Source organism: Falco rusticolus, chromosome 7, assembly GCF_015220075.1.
Source record: "Falco rusticolus isolate bFalRus1 chromosome 7, bFalRus1.pri, whole genome shotgun sequence".
In the NCBI taxonomy this organism is placed as follows: domain Eukaryota; kingdom Metazoa; phylum Chordata; class Aves; order Falconiformes; family Falconidae; genus Falco; species Falco rusticolus.
Genome location: NC_051193.1, coordinates 45,986,424 through 46,006,710, shown reverse-complemented (window position 1 = coordinate 46,006,710; position 20,287 = coordinate 45,986,424). Strand labels below are relative to the sequence as shown.

The 20,287-nt window shown below is 48.0% G+C and overlaps 1 protein-coding gene across 1 annotated transcript; it reads left to right on the top strand.

Annotated features, from left to right (window-relative positions):
* The first annotated feature begins 7,326 nt into the window (after positions 1-7,326).
* LOC119150882 (translation initiation factor IF-2-like) lies at positions 7,327-19,301 on the top strand. Its single transcript, XM_037393982.1, has 4 exons — positions 7,327-7,387; positions 9,173-9,927; positions 10,025-10,081; positions 19,001-19,301. Exons 1-4 carry the CDS (start codon positions 7,327-7,329, stop codon positions 19,061-19,063), a joined length of 936 nt encoding a protein of 311 aa, XP_037249879.1. The 3' UTR covers positions 19,064-19,301.
* The last annotated feature ends 986 nt before the right edge of the window (positions 19,302-20,287 follow it).

Below are 20,287 nucleotides of genomic sequence, written 5' to 3'. Positions count from 1 at the left end.
CCAAGCCTTTAGCAGCAGACAGGCAAGACAGGAGATGGTTCTGCTGAGGTGGAGATGAGACATTTGGGTGGAGAGGCAGAGGACAGCAAAGGAGGAGGCAGGCTGCTTTTGTGAAATTGAGACTGAAAGATGGTGCTAAATCTTCCAGAAGAACAAACCCTTTGGCAAAAATATTTAGTTCTTTCACTAAGATTAAAGAGTTTAGGGGGAAAAAAACCCCAAAAAACAACAAACACAGATGTGACTGCAAGGAGCTGCTCAATAAGGGCAGCAGGGAGGGAATTCCAGGCATCTGGCTGGCTTGAGAGGGCCTGAGGTCCAGGAGCTGCAGGGCTTGCCACTATGCCTGCTCCTGATCTGCCACAGACATCATCCTTTGTACACAACCATGCCCATACCTTTTCTTTGCAATAGTGAAAAGCTAAAGAGCTTTCCTCTGGTGAACACTACAGAGAAATGCAAAGCTCTTAGGTATGTGTGGGAGGGCAGAGGGAAGATGACCATCCCCTCCTTCCACAGTAGTCCGTGGGTTGTCTGAATGCTCTTGGGTCTGAGTGGCAGAAGGTACTTGAGGTGTGCACGCCTCCATCCTTAAACTGCTGTGCGGCCTAACTTTTTATTCATCCAGGATGAGCTTTGTTGCAGCTCTCGGAGAAGGTATGTTTCACGTGTGGTTCTTTGCCTAGAGTCTTGAGATGACAAGATCTGTCCTTGGTATAAGGTCTTTCCCTACTGTGGTATTTCTTCGTGTCCTGGCTTCTGGGCTACTACTGCTGTAAAGGCCAGCTTTCCAGGTGTATATGGTGAAAACGTGTGTGTGTGGGGGGGGGGTCCAGGTCTGACGCACAACACCTCTCCCAGTCCTGGGAAGATGGGTTCATGGCTGATGTGTGCGGAGATGTGTGAATGACAATGTGCCTGCTCACTTCTACCAGAGAGTGCGTGTCATCATTTTAAATGCCTGATCTATCTCCCCAAGCTTAGCAGTGCCTAGATGTGGTCTTGTATAGGTGTGTGATGCCCCCCTCCCCGGGTGCTGCTGCAGTAGCAGTAGTTGGCAATGGCATCATCTGGCTAAGAGAGAGAGGCAGAAAGAGCCTTACCTCATTGATTGCAGTTTATTGACATTAGGAAATTCATTGTCTGCGGAAGAAGTTGGTAATAATTAAGCGAGTTAATAAATAAGAAATGTGTGTGTACAGATTAGACAGTAAATAACTTACTGTCTTCTTGATTGCCCTGGCATTTTGCTTGTCTTTTCATGCGAGGTGTGAAGTGGACTGATGGTGGGCAGAGCACAGCAGGGGATTCTTGGTGCTCACCTGAGGAAGAGACGGTCCCATAAACCTTGGCTTCCCCTCGGGTGCTGGCATGTGTGTCTGACCCTGTCCCCGGGGGTGGGGAGATTGTTTAATGCTTTAAGTGCCATTTTCCAACAAATGAGAGATGTGTTTAAAAATAGCAACAGCCCTTTGCGTTTGCCTTTTTTTAGGCGTATTAAGAAAGAGCTGTGTCCCTTTGTCTGGGAGACAGGGAAGACGACCTGCTCTTCAGGGTCCTCATTAGCTCCTCTGGGACCGTGGAAGGGCTCCTTGGTAGCCCCCCTCCCCGGCTGCATGTGTTAATTGTCGCCTCTTCACACCCTTAGTGGCGAGCGAGGTCGTTTCAGAGATGTGTTTTGCTTAATGGCAGCTGGGAAAGGTGTGGTGCATAAAGGAAATACCTCTCTTGGCCAGATAAACGTCGCATTTGTCAGCAGACAATTCTCTTTTGTCTGGTTGCTTTTGATGCCTGGGTTTGGGGTAGGGGGCTCGGGGCCGGGGGGGGTGGTGGGGTGGGGCTCGGGGAGGGGGCGAGCGTGTGTGTCTGTGTGCCCCTGTGCAAGCTCAGGTTTAGCCATTTGCGTACAGACTATAGCAGCATTATAATTTTTAATTGCAATTTCATTTGATGTTCTCTCCCTTTCCCCCACCCTTGTCTCTGTATAATCTGGATCATTGCTCTCTGTAGCTGATTCCGTGGGAGACCAAGCAGAGTGCGTGGGTGCAGAATATAGAAAGCCAGAGCCATAGAATCTGTTATTTGCGTCATTCTAGGAGACGGGGCTGTTTGCCTGACAAATATACAGAATTAATCCTAGTTTTATCAATATCTGTCTTTTGCTACAGTAGCTAAATACAAGTGTAAGGTGGTAGGGGGACTAGCTGCTGCTGCTGGTCGTATTGGGGGGGGGGGGGGGGGGCGGAGAGGAGGAGACAGAAAGAAAGGATGCTAAAATAGATTCAGCTACCCCCAAGCTGTTTGCCTTACAAATATTCAGAAACCTGAGTTTTTTATCCAAATTGCTTTTTGTTAAAATTGCTAATCACAAGAAGGGCGAGGGGGTGGGGGTGTTCCTGCAAGGTCTGGCTATGCAGATTGTTCTCCCTGCCTGTGCTTCTGCATGGGATATATATGTGTTTTTTAAGAAATATCTCCCTGTCCCCGGCGCATATTCCTTTTTTTTTTTTCCCCTCCTCTCCCTCTCTTACAAACACACACATGCACACCCCTCAGGATTTTTGTGCAACTCAATAGAGAGCTGCACAACACAAAATATGGGGCTTGCTAATTAACTCTTTTCCTCGAATTGAAGTGCCTTACTGCAAGCACAAAGCTCTAAGCACAGACATCTTTTATGATGAACTAGAGCCTCTGAAGAGGAGAATCTGAACGTGACGTCAATAGCTGATAACTGACGCAGCCTTGCAAAGGAGTCTCAGGCTGGCTCCTTGCAGCCTGCAAGCCCTAATGATTCTATTTTTTCCCCAGTTCCCCCTCGTAGTGAATTACTAGAACGCAAACACACACACAACCTTTTTTACCCCATATATATATTTATAGATCCTTTATTCTCCAAACAAAGGATTTTTTTAAGGGGGGAAAGGCACTGGGCGGGGAGGAGAGAATTAAAAAAAAAAAAACCCACACCAAAAAAACAACAACCATTCTTTGTGCTGGGTGCAATTCACTACATGAAACCATCTCTGTCTCTCGGCAAAGCCAGCATCCCTGCCTGAAATCCACATTTGTGCATGATGGCAAACGGGTGCGTGGTGGTCGTGTTTTTTCCAAAGCCCACTTTATAAAGACACCGCAAGAAGACAGGCACAATAATGCTTGCAAGGCAACAGGCAGAGGCACAGAGACAGACTCAATACAACTGTGGATTAGGGGTTTGTGCAATAGGACAGCATGGAAGGCGGTCAGTTGGGGTCGTTTGGTGTGGGTTGTTTTTTGGGTTTTGGTGGTTGTTTTTTTTTTTTTTAATTCCCTGCAATGATGCACCTGAGGCAACTGTGAGTGGTGGTGCAGAAAGAAGCTGGGGTAGGGGGGTGCCTGGTTGGGGGTGGTTGTGTTGTAGGGGAGCAGACTTAATGCACATTTAATGTTTTGGACGTAGCGTTCCAGCGAAATGCCTTTGTGTGTGGATTTTTTTCCCCAGTACCTGCTAAAAATAGCATCAGGGTTTTGATCGCGTTCCAGAAATAGACAGAGGGTTGCACTTGTATAAAAAGCGAGTGCGGGTGGAAGAAAACCTGGACATCACCGCAGTATTTTTTTCCAACTCCTGTCTGGAAATTAATTGTTGGATTCCCCCCCCCCCCCCCCGGTTTCCTCGCCACCCCCCCCCGTCCCCCCTCCCTCCCCTAACCGAGGAGTTCCCGTTTGGGTAAGTAGTGATCTTTCCTGTGCATGTTGCAGAGAGCGGCTGTGAGTCTTGTCTTTATTTTATGCATGCCTGGATTCATTTTTCCCCCTTCCTTTCTACTTTTCTTCTAAAGCGAGAGGGGTATACTCGTCTACATAATGAATTTGGTGCATGCTCGGAGCCCAGAGACAGGGAATTCTTGCAGAAAGGGGAATCACCCTGTCGGTAAATCTCTGAATCAATAGCGAGCTGCAACTCTCTCTCTCTCTCCGTCGGCGCTGTTGAGCCCCTCTCCCTGCCCGCCCCCCTCCCCGTTTTCGCCCTCCGAGGGGGGGCGAGGCCGGGCCGCCGGCGGGGCCCGGGGGGAGCGGGACGGGCGGCGGGGGCCGGGCGCGCCCCGCGGAGCGGCCGCCCGGAGCTGTCCGCGCCCCGGTGCTGAACCCGCCGCCCGGCCCCGGCCCCGCTGCCCGGCGGGCGGGGGCCGCTCCGCGCCGCCCGGGAGCGCCTCTCCCGCGGAGGCTTCCCCGCCGCCGCCCCTCCGCGCCGCGCCGTGCCGCCTGCCCTTCCCGCCCGTGCGTTTGAAAGAGCCTGTACCTGATGATGGTGCTCCGCAAAATAAGAGGCTATAGGTTGCTTTACTTGGACTCACCCCTTCTCCTCCCACCTCATTTTTCCCCTCTAGGTGCTCACACCTTCCGCAGACCGTGTGTGCGCGAGTATCTAGTTTTATTATTGCCCGTCCTTCGCGTCCTTAGTCATATCCTCACCAGATGAGTTGGTGGAATGACTGAATTAGAGGCGAAATAGTGGGGGACTGTTGTGGTGTGTACGGAGTAGATATGCAGGGTTACCTCGGTGCTGCGAACACCCGTCATCCCCCCCATCGCTCCTGGGAGCCGGGGAAGTTCTCGCTAGGCTATGAGCATGCAGGTTCGCAGGCATTCCGGCTAGCAAAGACGTGTCATCAGCTTGCATTAGAAGAGACGCGGATACACCGTCCGGTACTCACATGCACCACCCCGTTATCCCGCACAATGGTATCCCTCCGAATCGGCCGTGGAGGGGGGCTGAGCCGCAGACTCAGACCTGCAAGGGGTGGAAAAAGCACAAGGCAGACAATAGCCGAGGAAGCAGCTTTCCCCTAAGCACGTTTAGCCACAGCCTCGCAGTAAAAGCAAGCTTAGAAAATGGTGCACCTACCACACAAAGCCCAGCAACAATTGCGGATCCTGCAGACAATGGCATGATGCGGCCATGAACATCAGTATAGCACAGCACATTGGGTTGGGGGGTGAGAGCAGCTCCCGGCCAAGACCGCATGCAATGGCTCTAATCTAGGCATACAAAAGACATCATTTCTTGCAATTAATCAAATACCAGCGCCTGAATTCACAGCATGGTACTCCGCCCACGGCTGCCCTTAATGTCTAAACCGTCCCTTCCCCGAGCTTGCGTGGTCGTATTTACAAGCGGACCCGCTATCTAGTTTGTTTGTTTGGTTTTTTAAGGAAAAAAAAAATCCCCTTACGACACGTGTAGCCAATCATTGCAACTCTTAATATATCTCTATAAAACAGTCATTAGAAACAAGAAATGCCCTCCTTCCTCGCCCCCTCCCTCGCCTTCCCAGCCCTCCCCTCCTAGATCGTTGCCTCTCTTGGCACAATGCATAAGATTACCCTTAACTGGATCCTATTAAATAATTCAATGGTGGCGGTGTAATTTTGCTTGGAAACTGCACGGATTTCCAAGTCGTGACTGTAAAAGTGAGTAATGTGCTCTGGCTGCGTCATGGCTCCAGTCACAGATGGTTCCAAACTGAGGAGAAATCGTGACTTCGACTTGAGACGTCCCCTCTCCATGAAAAGACCATCCAATCACAACGGCGTCGGGGGGCAGCCGGACTCCGCGGAGCTCGCTTTCTCCTTGCTCTCCCGTCCGTGTGTGTGTGCGTGTGCCCGCCCGTGTGCCCGTGCCTGCGCGCGTGTGTGTATAAAATCCTCAACAAGTTGCAGGAGGGGAAGGGAGAGGAGGGGTTAATTCTGGGGAATCTTCTGCACCTAGCGAGATCGTGACCCTCCCACACAGTACAGTAACTTATATACATACCTGGAGGAAGGGACGCTTTGCTTTTGGGCTTTCTGGGAAAAAAACCCAAAAAAACAAACCAAACAAAAAACAAAACCAAACCCCCCAAAAACCAAAACACTGTTGGTGACGGTTGCACCCCGCGCGGGACTCCCCGGAGCGGCCAGGGACGCGCCCCGCCAGGTAAGTGCTGGGGGTTTTCAAACTTCTGCTGCCTGCGCTGCCCCGGCCGCCCTGCCCGCCCCGCGCTGCGCTGCGCTCCGCTCCGCGCCGCCGGGCTGGCCGGGGGCTGGGGGGCGCGGGGCGTCGTGCGCCCGGCGGGCAGCGGCGTCGGTGCGGACGGGAGGAGGGAGCCTCGGCGGTGCGGGCTGGGCTGCGCGGGGGTGTCTCGCGGGGGTGTCCCGCGCCGCTCGCGCGGGACCCGGTGCCGCCGCGGGTCAGCGGCGGACTTGCAAGTTCTGGAGTTCGGGCTGCGGTACGAGTGCTCCCCGGTCCCCTGCGGGTCCCAGCCCCAGCTCGGGCGGGAGGCACGCGGCGAGGGCGTGCGTTTGCCTTGCTGCCGCTGCCGCGGGCCCCCCGCAGGCTGCAGCACAAGACCTCTGGAGTTCGGTGACATGTCCTGGAAACTTTTACCGGGCGAGTGTCCCTGCCGGCGGCCGGGCGGCTCAGCGCCCAGCACGGTGTTACGGCGCTGAGGAGCGGAGGGGAGGGGGCGTCCCGCGCCCCCCGCCGCCCCGGGGAGGTCGCGCCCCGGGGTCGGCCGGCTCTCCGCGTTAACGGGGGCGGTGGGAGCAGGGAGCGGCGGCGAGTGCCCCGTGTCCCCGGCTGCCCGCCGGGAGGTGGCGGGCGGCCGGGGGCGCTCTCGTCGGGGGGAGCGGCGGCTCCGCGCCGGGGGGCCCGCGGCGGCGGGGCTGGTCCTTAGCTTAGCGGCGCCCCTTTGGCAGCGGCTTCCCGGAGAGGGGTTTGGGGGTGAGGGGGGTCCGGGCGGGCTGGCCCGGCCGCGCTCTCGGACGTGCTGTCGTCGCAGGTTCGGTGACTAATTAAGCATGGAGAGGGCGCTTTTTTTTTTTTTTTTTTTCTTCTTCCCTTCCTCCTTTCCTTCCCTCCCGCTCTCCTCTCCTCTCCCCCTTTCGGGAAAAAAAAGAAGGGGAAAAAAAAAAAGAAGGAAAAAAAAAAAAAAAAAAAAGCCGAACTAGGCAATGTGAGGCGCTGCCTGATTGGTGGGTGACGATTTTAGCCCGCACCAATGAGCTGCCCGCTTGCTCTCTATTTATTTAGCGCTCAGGGGGGAGAGTTTTCTCTTTACGCAGCGCCCGTGCCCAGCGCCGGAGCCTCCGCGCCGAGCGGGGCCGCGGACACGCCGCGCTCCGCCACGCTCCCGCGGCCCCGCGCCGCCGGCCCCGCCGAGGGGGGGGTGCGGCGGGAGACACCCCCCCCCCCCCCCCCCCCCGCCACATATACACACACGCACCTCGCCCCGGCGGGGTCCGGCGTTTTCGGAGCGGGACTTGGTGGGGATGGGGGGTGGGGACCCGGCGTGGCGGGGGATGGCGGAGCCGATCGCCCGTGGGTCCTGTGGATGTTATGGTGGCAACCGGATGCATGGATGTAGGAAGCCGCGGGAGACTTTGTCCTTCGCGAATCTTTTTGCGGTCTGGGCTTGCTGTACATAACTACCTACCCGGGAAGCCCTTACCCCAAAAAGCATTCGCGGAGGGCGCATTCGCCGAAGGAGCAGCAGCTGCGATCGCCGACCCTTGGACTTATCTAGACTCTGTGGGCTTCTATTATTAATTCCTGGCACCTTTCCCTTTCCCCCGTCCAGCCCGACCCCCCACCCGCCCCCACCCCCCCCCGCTGTGAGTGTATATATGTGTCTCCCTAGATATATATAGTGAGAGAAATAAACACCCTTTCCCCGCTTTCCTACTCCGCTTGGTCCCCGAGACGTTCAAATATTCACCGTCGCCTACTAGCCTAACTTTTTAATCGACTTTTGCCTAACGGAGCAGATCACACGTTTATTCGGATAAATGTATGGTGGCTTTTATTTCATTAATGGAAAAATAAAAATAGAATAAAACTTCCTAAAAGTTCTCCTACCCTCACCTTTTTCCCCCCTCCCCTCCTCCTTTCAGGGCATAGCCGTGTTTAAAAAATATGGATGTCCTGGTTGATCGAGATTAATTCATGAAAAAAATATTCGGAGCGATTCATTAATTGCTTTGTAATCGGGAGCCTCGGCTTATTTCGAGGTGGGGAGGGTGGGATTTACTGGGATCACCCCATAAATAATAGGGAGGGAGGAGGAGGGGGAGGCGCACGGATCCGCCGCGGTTTGGGGGAGACCCCAGTTAGCAGGAGATGCACCATGGAAGCGCTTGCCAAAGGCGCCTCCCTCCCCCCTGCCCACTTCCAACCTGATTTTAAGCAACTTGCAGTCCGGTGATCTCTCCGATCACTCTTTCCCCAAAAGCTAGTGCCCCCGAAAAGGGTAAAAAAGGCAGAATCCGGAGGAAAACCCAGGCGAGGCGATGCTTTTGGACGAGGTGATTGCAAGCGAGCAAAGCAGCATCAGCACCAGCTCTCTGGTTCTGAAACTGCCTTGTGCATGCACACAGCACTGAGAGCATCTCAGGCAGGAGTTGGGGAAGCTGCATTTTCCCTCTCTTTGCAGTAATTACCAGCCCGGATTCCGTGGGCAAGAAATAAAGAGCAAAGAGAAATCCTCCCTGCTTGCCACCCCCCAAAAGAAGGAGCGATTAAGAGCAGATCTGTCCGTGCAGATCAGCTTCGTGAAAGAGACAAGATCTGAGCAGCAAGTTGGTAGCAGAGTGGTCGCTTGACGCAACACAGGGGCCTATGGTTTGCCCGGCTGTAAAATAAAAAGGAGGTGGGGGGGCAATCTAATGCCTCAACTGTTAGAAACTAGAAGGGCTTCTCCCCTCTGCTCCCCCGACAGCAGCACGGAGAGCGATCCGGCTGAGAAAGGGCTGATCTTGCACTTCAGAGAACCCTGCACTGGAGAGATCGGGCGAGGACCACAGTCGAGGCTAAGAGTTAACATTTCTCGAGAGATAAAAGAGATTTTGAAGCCCTGCCTGCACTTTAGAAAAGAGTAAAAGGCCAGCTAAGGGATAGGCGAGGGAAGAAGGCGAAGGAAAAGCACCTCATTGCTCCCCTCCCTCCATTCTTTCTTGCTCAGGACACGTAGCTTGAGCACCGGCTGGCTTGATGAAAACAAAGGTGGAAGGGTCACAGCATCTTTCACTTAGACTCGCATTTTCATAATTATTTATCCTTTACTATTTAGAGAAAAAAAATACATTTGTCCTTTCCGGTCGCCAGCAAACCTCTTTACGGGGGTTTTATTCATGTGAGCATGTTTTAAAGGGAGAGACAAGGTACTAGAGGGAACTTGGGGAAAAAAAAAAAGAGAAGTGGTAAGAGGGATCAGCCAAGCTAAGGCTAAAAAAGCATCCTCTCTCTTCCCTGCCTACCGTCGTCCCTCAAGAGGATTGAAACCAGGCGTGATTTGGGGGTGGGGGGGCAGCTCAGGCTCTAGTGGAAATCCGAGCCACGGTGGTGCAGCTCCACGTCTCTTTACCTTGCCAGCCAACTGTTGCTGCCATGCTGTCGGCGGCTGCTGCTGCGAGCGGGAGCGGGTACCGCTCCTCTCTGCCCGGGGGCTGCCCCCCGCCGGGCCCGCGCCGCCGCAGCCCTACGGGGCACCTGTCCCCCACCCCGCCCGCCGGCCCCCAAGGTCTCTATCCGCAGCCGCAGAGTTAGCCACGTCGGGCCAGCCGGGCCGCTGCCGCGCCTGCCCCTGCCCACCGGGCGCCCAGCCCCGGCAGCACCCTCCGGGCCGCCCTGACCCTCTCCTCCTCCCGCCGGGCCCTAGCCTGGCGCTGCCGGGGTCCGTCCCGGGCCGGCCTCGCCTCCCCCGAGGTACTGGGCCGGGGCCGGGGCGCTCGGCCCTTTGCTGCGGGCCTGGGGCAGCTGGGGGGGGCTCCACGCTGGGGCTGTATGTGTGTGTGTGTGTGTGTGTGTGTGTGTGTGTGTGCGTCCCACGGGTGAAAGGGGCGGCCGGGTGGGGCCGTGAGCCCGTCTCCGCTCTCCCCCCGGGTACCAGGGCTAGTCGCAGCCAGGTGAGTCGGGGAGGAGAACAGACCCCAGCGGGTGCAGGCAGCGGCTCCGCCGCCCCCGGCCCGGTTAACCCTCCTCTCCCTCTGCCTCTCCCCTCAGGTGCGGCCGTGCCATCGAGGCCGAAGGCACCGCGGGAGCAGCGAGGGCCGCAGGCAGGTGAGAGTAGCGGCGCAGCGGGTTCCTCCCCCACTCCCGGGGCTTCGTGGCGTCAAGGTGGGGGCTTGGGGACCTCACAGAGACCGGGGAGCCGACCCGGGGGCTGTGGGCTCCCTCCCCGCACGCGGGATAGGCGCGGGGACGGCAGCCCCCCGGCCGGCTCCTCGGCTGCCGCCCTCCCCTTTGACCCCGGCGGCGGCTGCGGCCAGGCCCTGCATAAGGCCACACTAGACGGCGGCTCAGGAGCCCCCAGCCCAGGCAGGGACCCCGGCCCAGGCAGGGCCCTGGGCAGCACCTGCCGTCCCCGGGTGCAGGCAGCCACCCCTCGTCTGTGCAGGGAAGGGCACAGGCTGGTGGAAGGGAGATCGGGGCATTGAAAGAGGCAGGCAAACCTACATAAAGTTCATATAAATTATATATAAAAAGGCTGTCGCATTGGTTTTGAGTGAAACCTGTCGTCGTAAGGACGCAGAGAAGGAAAAAGTTAGTGGGCTTTGCCTGAAATCTCATTCTTTACATCAAACCTTGTTCTTTACCTCATCTCTCCTTCTTTGCTACTTCACGCTCTCTCCCACTTCACAGTTAAAAGCATTGTCCAACATTTGCTATCCTCGTAATTTTTGTCGTGTAGATTTCTTCTTCTATTATTTTTTTTTAAACACACGATCCTTGAGACAGCTAGTACAATTTCTGCCTACTACTAATTGTGAGGTAGAAAACTGAGGTAAATGAATTAACACCACGTTTTAAAAGCCGAAGGGACCCCCTACAGTAAAACAATGAAATAAGTTGTTTTCAGTCATTTTTAGTGATCATCCCTTGCCAGACCTGGCAACCTTGGAGACAGAGGAAATATGTTCCAGTAACAAAATCAAAAGTTTATAGATAAGTAACTACAGCAAAGTCTCTTTACATTTACTGTATTTTGAATTTTAAATTCCATTTATGAGTAAATAAAATATATAGGAAGGCTTTTTGCACGCCCATTTTTGTCGTTTCATTTTGGCATTTAATTTCTCAACATCCGTTATCCGTCCACAAATTGTGAGGTAAGATTTGCTGTAAAACAGCAAAAATGTCTTCCTTCAGACAGCTGCCATTATGGGCAGATGTCTTCAGAGGTTAGGGGCTCAGTTGCCACCTGACTTAGGTCAAATGTTTCATTAGGCCCCATAAAGCTTAGCAGCACTTTACTGCTATCAGCTAGTTTACCACCAAAATAGACAAACTCTGCTTATTTGAAGATAGGAAAGAAAAGCAGATCCTTGTAGCCAAAGACGGAAAGGGCCTGTTAGGGCCTCAAGTACATACACCTCCTATACCAGCATTTAATCTCCCCCAAAAGAGGACGTATCAAATATTAAACTAGTACTACTCTTGAGGTTTTTCAAAAGGTCAAGGCATACATAGCTAGGAGCATGGGGTCAGTGCATGTTAATTTAACGTCTGTTACTGCGCTTAATACAATTATATAAAGGCTAAGGGCCTATGAATAGAATTGCTGCTTAAGGCCTCTGAGCCTCCTGTATTCCTGTCAGTTAAGGGTTGAGGAATACCTCCAACCATCTGTAAAAAAATGCTTTGTGAACATGGGCCTCATGAAATAATGATTAACACTCTTACGCTCCCCTCCTTCTACCCTCCCTCCCCCCCAATTTGTATTAGTATTTGAATCTTTTACAGATCATCTGCATATCAGTTCTCATTTTTTCTCATTAAATCTGTCACCGCAAATACATTTGGCTATAATATTTGCATTAGCTGTGGTATGCTGCCATCTCATTTCTGGCTATAGAAATCGCTCTAATAAAGGACACAAGTAAATTAACTTTTATTTTTATTATTATATTTTCAGGCAAGTTTTGTGGTGGTGGTTGTTTGTGTAGCTTTCAATAACTATCAGCTCTTGCTGAAATGCTAGTGTTTTTTAAATATACTTTTGGAGGGCCTTTTTCTAAAAATTAAATTAAATACCTTTTGTCTTTTATAACACTAGATGTACCCCAGGTTCAGTGAGGGCTGGTTGGCTAGTTAATTTGGTTAGTGTCATCATCCCCTGTCCCCGCTGTCATCGCACCCCCCACCCCCCAAGGACAAAAGGTTATTATTTCTCTTCCTTTCTGTGAAATATTTTATGGGGACTACTTAGGGAATGCTAAGTAACATTTATTGAGTCACTGGCAGTGTCACACAGGCCTGTTTTGCCAAAATATTCCCACTGTTATTATCACCTGTTTAGCATGACCACTGGAACTGCTCTGATAACCAGTAATGCAGTTAGCAGTTCTTACAGCATGCTTAGCTGGCACTGCATTTATTTAATGTAGGGAGTGTAAGAGTGAAAACCCTGATGAAGCCTAATTAGCAGTAGCAGTTGTAGGAAAGGTTAGCAGATTTATGGTACTGCAGACGTGATAAGCAGTCTGGGGGAAAATACAGGGTGTAGACTTATCAAACTTCAGAGAGGAGCACTACAGCAGCCAAACAGTCTGAAATGAGACTATGCTGTTTCACTTTAATTTCTGTTTGTAAATATAATCCATTTCTTTTTGTAAATATAACAGGGAAAGAGATGCGTTTGGACCTGCAGCATTGTCTGTGGATATTGTTTGGAGCAGGGAGAAGTTGCACCTTATTTAAATACAGGCCGTTTTCTGTATAAGTGACCTAGTGTTGTTCAGAATAATGTACAGCGGCACAGGGTTGGCTGCATACATGCATGTACACATGCACACAATATACATATATATGTGAATATAAAATGGATTTTTTCCTAGCATTTTGTTTTAATTCTGGATATTCAAACTTCCTGATTTGTAGAAGAGAGTTGCAAAACTTGTCCTTGTGAAACTCAAAGTTTCCACTTAAAAAATAAGAAGTGACACCTGTGTTTTAAAGTGTATTTGATGCTGTTGATCGGATGGGTTTGGAAGGATCACAGAAGATGCTTTATCAGTGATGGTATTTGCACATGGAAAAATGCGTCATGGTAGCAGCATGGCATGAGTCTCATTTCTAATACAGCTTTAGTCTTGGTAGAACCTCCCCGGGGTTGGTACACACTGTCTGCTCTGCATGGCCACAGTATGGCCTCTAGCACAGATCAGGTGCTTCCTGTGACCCATGTTCCTGTCCCTGTGCAGGTAGGCACGGGCTGAGCTGTAAGTGCAGTCATAAGGATGTGCATTCCAGTACCAATGGTACCCGTGCTGATCACCAGGATGCAGCATTAACCTCCTCAGGAGAAAAGGAATGATTCCCTCAAATCCAGCCAGAGGCGAAATGGGACCGCTATGTTTGTGCAACGTTGCTGAGTTATGGCATTGTTAGCCCTAATGTCTAGGAACGACATTGTTCTCTTCCAAGCTGGCATAGATGGGAGACGTGCAGGAGGAAAAGGGACATAAGTTTAATTTTCCATTTATTTTCTTAGGGGATTCCCCCATCCCCAAAGCTTTCTGAATCTGGCAAATCCCTGTTTTCCTCCTGTTCTTGCTCTCCCATTGCAGCAGCTCTGTCTCCCAGTAGATGGCCAGACTATCTTCTGAAATTGCCCCCTTTGCTAGCCAGTGGAGGTACTGAAAGGGTTATTGTCAATTTGTCCCCACAGCTGAAAGTGACCGCTTCAGTTGGGCACATATTTTTTTAAAAAGGGCTTGGAGTAATGTGAGTTTCTGGGCTGAGAATATAGTAAACAATTTACTAAGAATAAAGTCAGGGTGTGCCCAGGAAAATGTGTTCCATCATCCTGTATTTTCAGTGAGCTGTAAGTAAACAGTATGGGATAATGCCATGCTAAATAACGTAAGCTATCATGGGCTTCTGCCCAAGCGGATGAGGTTCAACTGCCTGGGAAACCTGAACATTTTCAGTTTGTGTGCAAACCTTCCTGGAAAAGGAAATAGCAAAAAAAAAAATTTCTTTGGGAATTTGATTGTTTTAAATGATGCATTTTCAAAATAAGTGCACGGTTGATAGGGGAAGAAAAAAAAAAAAGCAGTGGGGAAACTGCTATGGAGATAATACATCTAGTTTTCTTAAGGGATGTGATTCTTCCATTTTTCCCCCTTGAATTATCTGCCCTCATATGAACAGTCCTACCAGATCGGTGTGGGAGGCAGAAAGCACTACTGAATCAGTGCCCACTGCACCCTTGAGCTTATAGCTTTACTGAAGCAAATGAGGTTCTTTTCCAACACAGGAATCGGGACAAACCCTGAAAAAACATGTGGTGTTGTGCAGCTCGTTGCATTACAGTCCCAACTGTACAGGTGTAAGTCAGTGCCCATGTTGGTGTCCACCCTCAGCAAAAGTGAAAGGGGGGAAAGGAGGAAGCAGTTTAGAAGAGAGTGTTTTTGATCTTGTGCTGAGTGAATGACACATAGTGTCCACTCCCCAAAAAATGTCAGCATTTCCTGGGAAAGGAGTAAAGATGAAAAAAGCCAGTTAATTAGTAGAAGGGTTGGGGAGAAGTGGCCAGCAGCCATGACAGTATCAGTTATTTAACCTCAATATACAGAATATATAGTCAGCAGTATTAATTTAACATAAATACCATGAACTACAAGCATCCAAAGCAAGACACAAAAGCCAACACAGAAACATCTCAATGCCCTTGCCTTTCACTGTCTGGAAAGCCTGGCTGGGTGACTTGCTAAAATCCTGCATGTCAGGCATAGCTGCCCATGTCCTTAGTGGCAAGCTGATGCCAGGTCTCTTATCACTTTCTGGCTTCCTTTCTAAATCTCTTTAATTATGTTGTTAAATTTTAGTTAATTTTCAGCATGTGTTCTTGTGCTGTTTTGTTACATTAGAAACGGCCTGTGATTTAAGAGAGGAGAAAACCAGTAGGAGCAGGGCAGGCAGGAAGGCAAAGACCGGGAATGTACATAAGCTATTTATCTGTTCAGAGAACGTGAATAATCTTGATATACCTGTTAGAAGTTCCTGCCTGTGCCAATATGTTTGCCAATTTTGATTGAAACAGATACTTATTGCTAATTTGCTGTTTGTTGGTACATCTCCAGTGCAGGGATGGTGCGGCAAGGGGTTCCCTGCCCAGGCACAGTTCTTGGCCTTTGCCATAGATCTGCTTGTGCGGCCTCTTGCTTCTCAGAGAGTCTCCAGCCCATGTGTCCCAAACATAGGGCTAGGTAGAATTCCTGGTTGGAAGAGGAACTTAATTTCCTCTCAAGGAGGTATAAAGGGAGGGACATCCTAAAGTACGGGGAGAGCTGACATGGCTTTGGGGAGCGTTGTTTTTTTGGCAATGTATTTGGTAATTTTCCAAACCAAATGTATTTGGTAACCTTTCAAATCAGGACTTAAGAAGGCAAAAAAAAAAAAAAGAGAGAAAAGAATTAGCAGAGTGACCCACAGTTTTTTTTTTAAAAATAATTCTGTCTACTGTTGGTTCCCAGACTCACCCTCATCAAAGCAATGCTTCTCAGTCACTCTCCTTACCCTCACAGGAACATCTGCTAGGGAAGTATGATACAGCACAGGTAGAGAAATGACTAAATGCAACTCATGATGTGAACGTGGCAAGACAGTTCCTATTTCTCCTCTTTCAGTCCCTACCCCTCACCTTTTTTTTTTTTTTTCCCCTCCAAATTTCCTGTTTTCCCCTTTTTTCTGTTTCATTGTTCCTCCTTCACCTTTGTCCTGACTCAGGCATACATGCACTGTCTCTCTGTTTTTCTTCCACTGTTTCCCCCAGATTTTCACCCACCTCTATGGACACCTGTCTGTGGAAAGGGCCCGCAGCTGACTCCCCTGCTACACTGCTCCTCCTGCCTTGTTTCCTACAATATACAAAATGAACGCTCCTGGTGAACACAGGACGTGAAAACTGGGAGGCATGGCAGAGGGCAGAGTAGTGAGCCTGAGTCTGAGCAGCCAGTTCAGCAGACGTGACCACTAGCTAGGTTGGCCACTGTCTTCTGGCACTTGGATTAATCACAGAGTTCATCACGGAGCAGAGGAAGCCGATTTCAGGGCCTGTCAATGTAACTGTGAGAAATCTTCCTCTCAGCTGTGGAGTTTGGTGTAAGGTTCCTTGCCTTAATTAAATTGCTTTGTAGGTAAATTAGTGTGGTGTGTGCTGCTGTGCCTGTTGCACAGGGCTGATGCAGCCTTTGCAGGCAGCGTGGCTGGGTCAGAAATGCCTTACCCATCTGCAGTACATTGCAGATGATGACAGAAGTTACAAGGTATAGAGGGGAGCGTGCGCTCCCTACTTCATGATGAACTGAGGAAAGCAAGGGTGGGATGGAAGAATCTACTACACAAAAATAGGATTTGTTAACATGTATACCACACTTTTATAGAGATTTTTTGTAAATAATTGTTTGTGTATGTCCATATGCATGTGTTTTCATCGTGCAGTTGTAGGAAAAGGCCAACCTAATTGAACCGAATGAGAAAAACAGGAGCAACAAAAAAAAATTCCCAACTTACAATACTGATTTGTGCACCAAACTGTTCTAGTCCATATACCGGCAGGTCACCCACACTTTCACCTCTAGGTTTTATTAAGAGGCTGAAGTATTTGGGTATAGTGTGACATAAAATAGCAGGGTGCCAGATCACTAAGCTGAAACATTTGGGAGCTCTGCTCAGCAGGCTTGTGGTACAAGGGATGTTATGTTGAAGTGTGACCCTAAAAGTCATCCTGAAGGACCTGTGGCCATGACTTCTTAAAGTCCCATGTTTTTCTTAATTAAAAAAAAAGGTATGTTTTTGAGAAGGAACAGAAAAAAAATCTTTTGTTTTTAAATTAAAGGACTTTATTTTGTATTTAATGTCAAAAAGCCGAATTAACTGATTTGTGTTAGTACATGACAGCTAGGAGGTAAAATAGCTAGGATAGGAAAATAAACAATTGATTTTTTTAGTATTGGTTTTTTTTTTTACTGGTCAGACTGCCATGCTGAACAAAATACAACAATAAAGAGCCTATGAAATGGGAAATTAACGTTTTTTTTAAAAAAAACATTTCTCCAAGTGTGTTCTGGTTTTCCTCTTTATAATAAATCTAGTATCAGAAACCATGACATTTTTTAGATAATAACTCAGTAGTTTAAACTTATTGTAACAATTATACAAGGTGCATTTTTTAGTTCTTCATGTTTTTTTACCTGGTATTTGTGAATACACAAGTCTTTGTATGTGCGTGCAGACTATTTTATGGGTGCCTGGATGGATGTGTATCTGCACGTGTGAATATATCCACAAATACATGTACATGCAAATCCATAGCAGAAATAATAAACACAAAATGTGATCCTTTTCTTGATATGTGTAGGTTTTACAAAAATTTAAAGATGGTTTCCTGAGTCACAGGCTTTACTGTACACTATGAAAATTATGGTTCATTTCATAAATATTTACCAACTTTTTTTAGGCCTATTCAGTATTAATTATGCTGAAGTATGGGGCAGACTATCTTACTATGTCACAGTTTCTGGAGTTGAGAACATTTAAAAAAAAAAAAAGGTCTTACCTGCATTTCTGCAAATTCCATTCAGTTTTTTAACCCCAATTTTAACCATATAGTCAGGAAAATATTTTATGGCTGGCTGTATTCACCAGCAGTCTGTTGTGATACAAAGCTTTGTACGTTATTTGCAAACTCAGCAGCTATTTCTTGAGTAAAGTAACTACGTCCTGATCCAGCAAGGGCTTTCCTCTTCCAAGCAGTCTTCTAACAGGACTTAGCCTGACCACAGTAGGGCTCCTCACAGCAGTAAGCACTGCTAAGAGAAGCAGATGCTTGCGGGGAAAGGCCTTTTGTCTTGCAGTACTGCATCTGAGATTTTTTTCCCTTCCTTTTACACAATGGGTAAAAATACCTTGATTGTCTTGAAAATCAAGCTCTTGCTGATTTTTGCTTTGCTTTTAATTGTCCAGTCGCAGAAGTGGGATAAAGACCTTACAGCCCTCCCTGAAGGATCCTGGTTCCTGTGAATTTCTATTTGTTCTTGCTTTGAACAGTTTCCATAGGATGTAGTTCTGGCACTGAGTGATGGGGTTTCTGTTCACATGCTTAGTAAACCCATTAGCAATAAATATTCTGACTTTATTAATTCACTGTCCCATGCTACATCTGCTCCATGGCAAAGGGATGATTCAAAGCCTGACAGGAATATTTCTTTTTCCAGGTTCTCTCTGCTCAGGTTGTCAAAAGATGAGGGTGGGGGTATTTGTATTTTTATTTTTATTTTTAACACTAACAATTAATCCCTGGCAACTGAACAGAGACTTTCCAAACTTGTATCACACAAACAATTGATACTTTGTTAGCTTGTTTGCTTGTTTCCTTCTCTGATTATTCATAGTCAAACTAGGCCTTTCTCCATGTAATGGATTTTAAAAATACGTGTATAATGCAGCTGCCAAACTGAGAGTGGAGATCCTGAAGTTTAACACTCAGTAAACAAAATGTGACCAAGTACTTCCATGCCAATAGGTTTAAAGATTCCCAAATGAACATGAGTGCTGAAACCCTTGTAACCTGCTATTCTGTATCTTTTTGAATAAGACCTCCATTTACTCTTCTATAAGGTTCATGAGATTATGGAGTCAGCTCTGCTCCTACAGTGAGGCCACTAGAAAAACTCCTTTAGACTTGTATACAAAAAGTACTGGTTCAAGAGTGATAATTTTTTATTCTGAAGTTATTTGACCTCTTTTTTGAGGCATATTAATCTATTTAATTTATTTTGTTCAGTCAATATATATTTATATACAATAGAAACATCATGATTTAGCTGTTTTATTTGCTGCACAAATTTAAGAAAATATTACAACCAAGAAAACAAATCTTTTAAAAAATCAGCAAAATCTGATGAGATTTAAATGGAAGAAAACATTGTTCTGCGTAATGTTTATTGCATTTCATCTTTTTTTTTTTTTCAGATTAATTTGGGTGTTCTGATCTACAAAAAAAACCCCAGTCTGTCTGCACCCCCAGTCATGTAACACTCCTGAAACACTCCTGAACTCACTGGTACCACATAAGCATGCCTCCCTCATATTTCCTGCACTTCATATGTGAAATTTCAGCTGCCACTGTCCCAATTAAATAATGGTCATAGCTTTTCACTGTTACTAAACTAAATTTGTCCCTTGATTAATTTCTGTTAAAGGAATTTCTTGTATAAATTCGAACTAGTATAGTAGGACTTTGTATGTGGGGGTCTGGTTGTACGCACATCTATGTAGGCATATGTGCATTAAAAAACTAGGAAAAGTATAGTAACCAAAAATAATAAATAGAATCGAATTTATCTGTCCTCAGTTCATTTAGTTGTAAGGCATCTGTGTAGGTTAATAGAATTTTAAGTTGTTCATGAAACTGCAGTATAGTTCTTCTATATAGTGAAACAGTTATGCTGGAGAGGGATTTCACAAATGCATTGCGGTTCCAGTGGTTGACTTGAAAATGTGTTTGAACATACATGTCGATAAATTACATACTGCTCACCTAGTTTAACCAAATCTGATCCAAACCCCACTGAAATTAAGGGCTATTTTTTCACTGAATAGGAATTGTGTATCAGTCCATTCTGTAGCCTCGTTTATTTGAGGAAATCAGCTGTCATGACTTCTTTGTGTGTATGGGTGCACATGTAGCCATATATATTCTATCTATCTATCTGTTCATATACAAAAAAATGTATGTTTTGTGTAGTTCTTACTGTGGCTTTGTGCATGCATTAGGTAGACATGTGCATGAGGTTGTACATGAGAGAAGAATTGTGTACCAGTGGTCTCCTCTTTATGCACAAGTATGTTTTGAGTTTTTTATATATCTAGGGGAATAGGCATCATCTGGACTTCAGTGGGAAAAAGCAGATTAGTTTTTGCTGCTTTTTTCCATTTTAATTTGTCCTTGAAGGTAAAAATTATTTTGGTGATCACTTAATGTCACGATTTTTATTTGGAAACAGACTGCAGTGCCTCTGTCACAGGGACTGAGAAGCCATGAACATGTATCTGAAGTGTCTAACACACCAAAGGAGATTTCCTCTCTCCTCCCCTCACCGTAGTGATGAAGCAACTGTGGGCCAAATCCTTCTTACTTTATTATCCAAATTTTCCTAACAAAGTCCGCTTACTTAATTACCAAGTTAAGAATACTGGTTGCTTTCATAGGTGGGCTTTTGCATCTGCATGTGTCATAGACATTACACGAAATAGTTG

Bases quoted from the DNA above. Each gene is read 5' to 3' on its own strand.
- LOC119150882 (XM_037393982.1), top strand. From the start codon at position 7,327: ATGGCGGAGCCGATCGCCCGTGGGTCCTGTGGATGTTATGGTGGCAAC. The intron at 9,928-10,024 runs GTGAGTCGGGGA...CTCTCCCCTCAG, and splicing joins CCAGGGCTAGTCGCAGCCAG to GTGCGGCCGTGCCATCGAGG. The intron at 10,082-19,000 runs GTGAGAGTAGCG...TTTTTTTTTCAG, and splicing joins GCAGCGAGGGCCGCAGGCAG to ATTAATTTGGGTGTTCTGAT.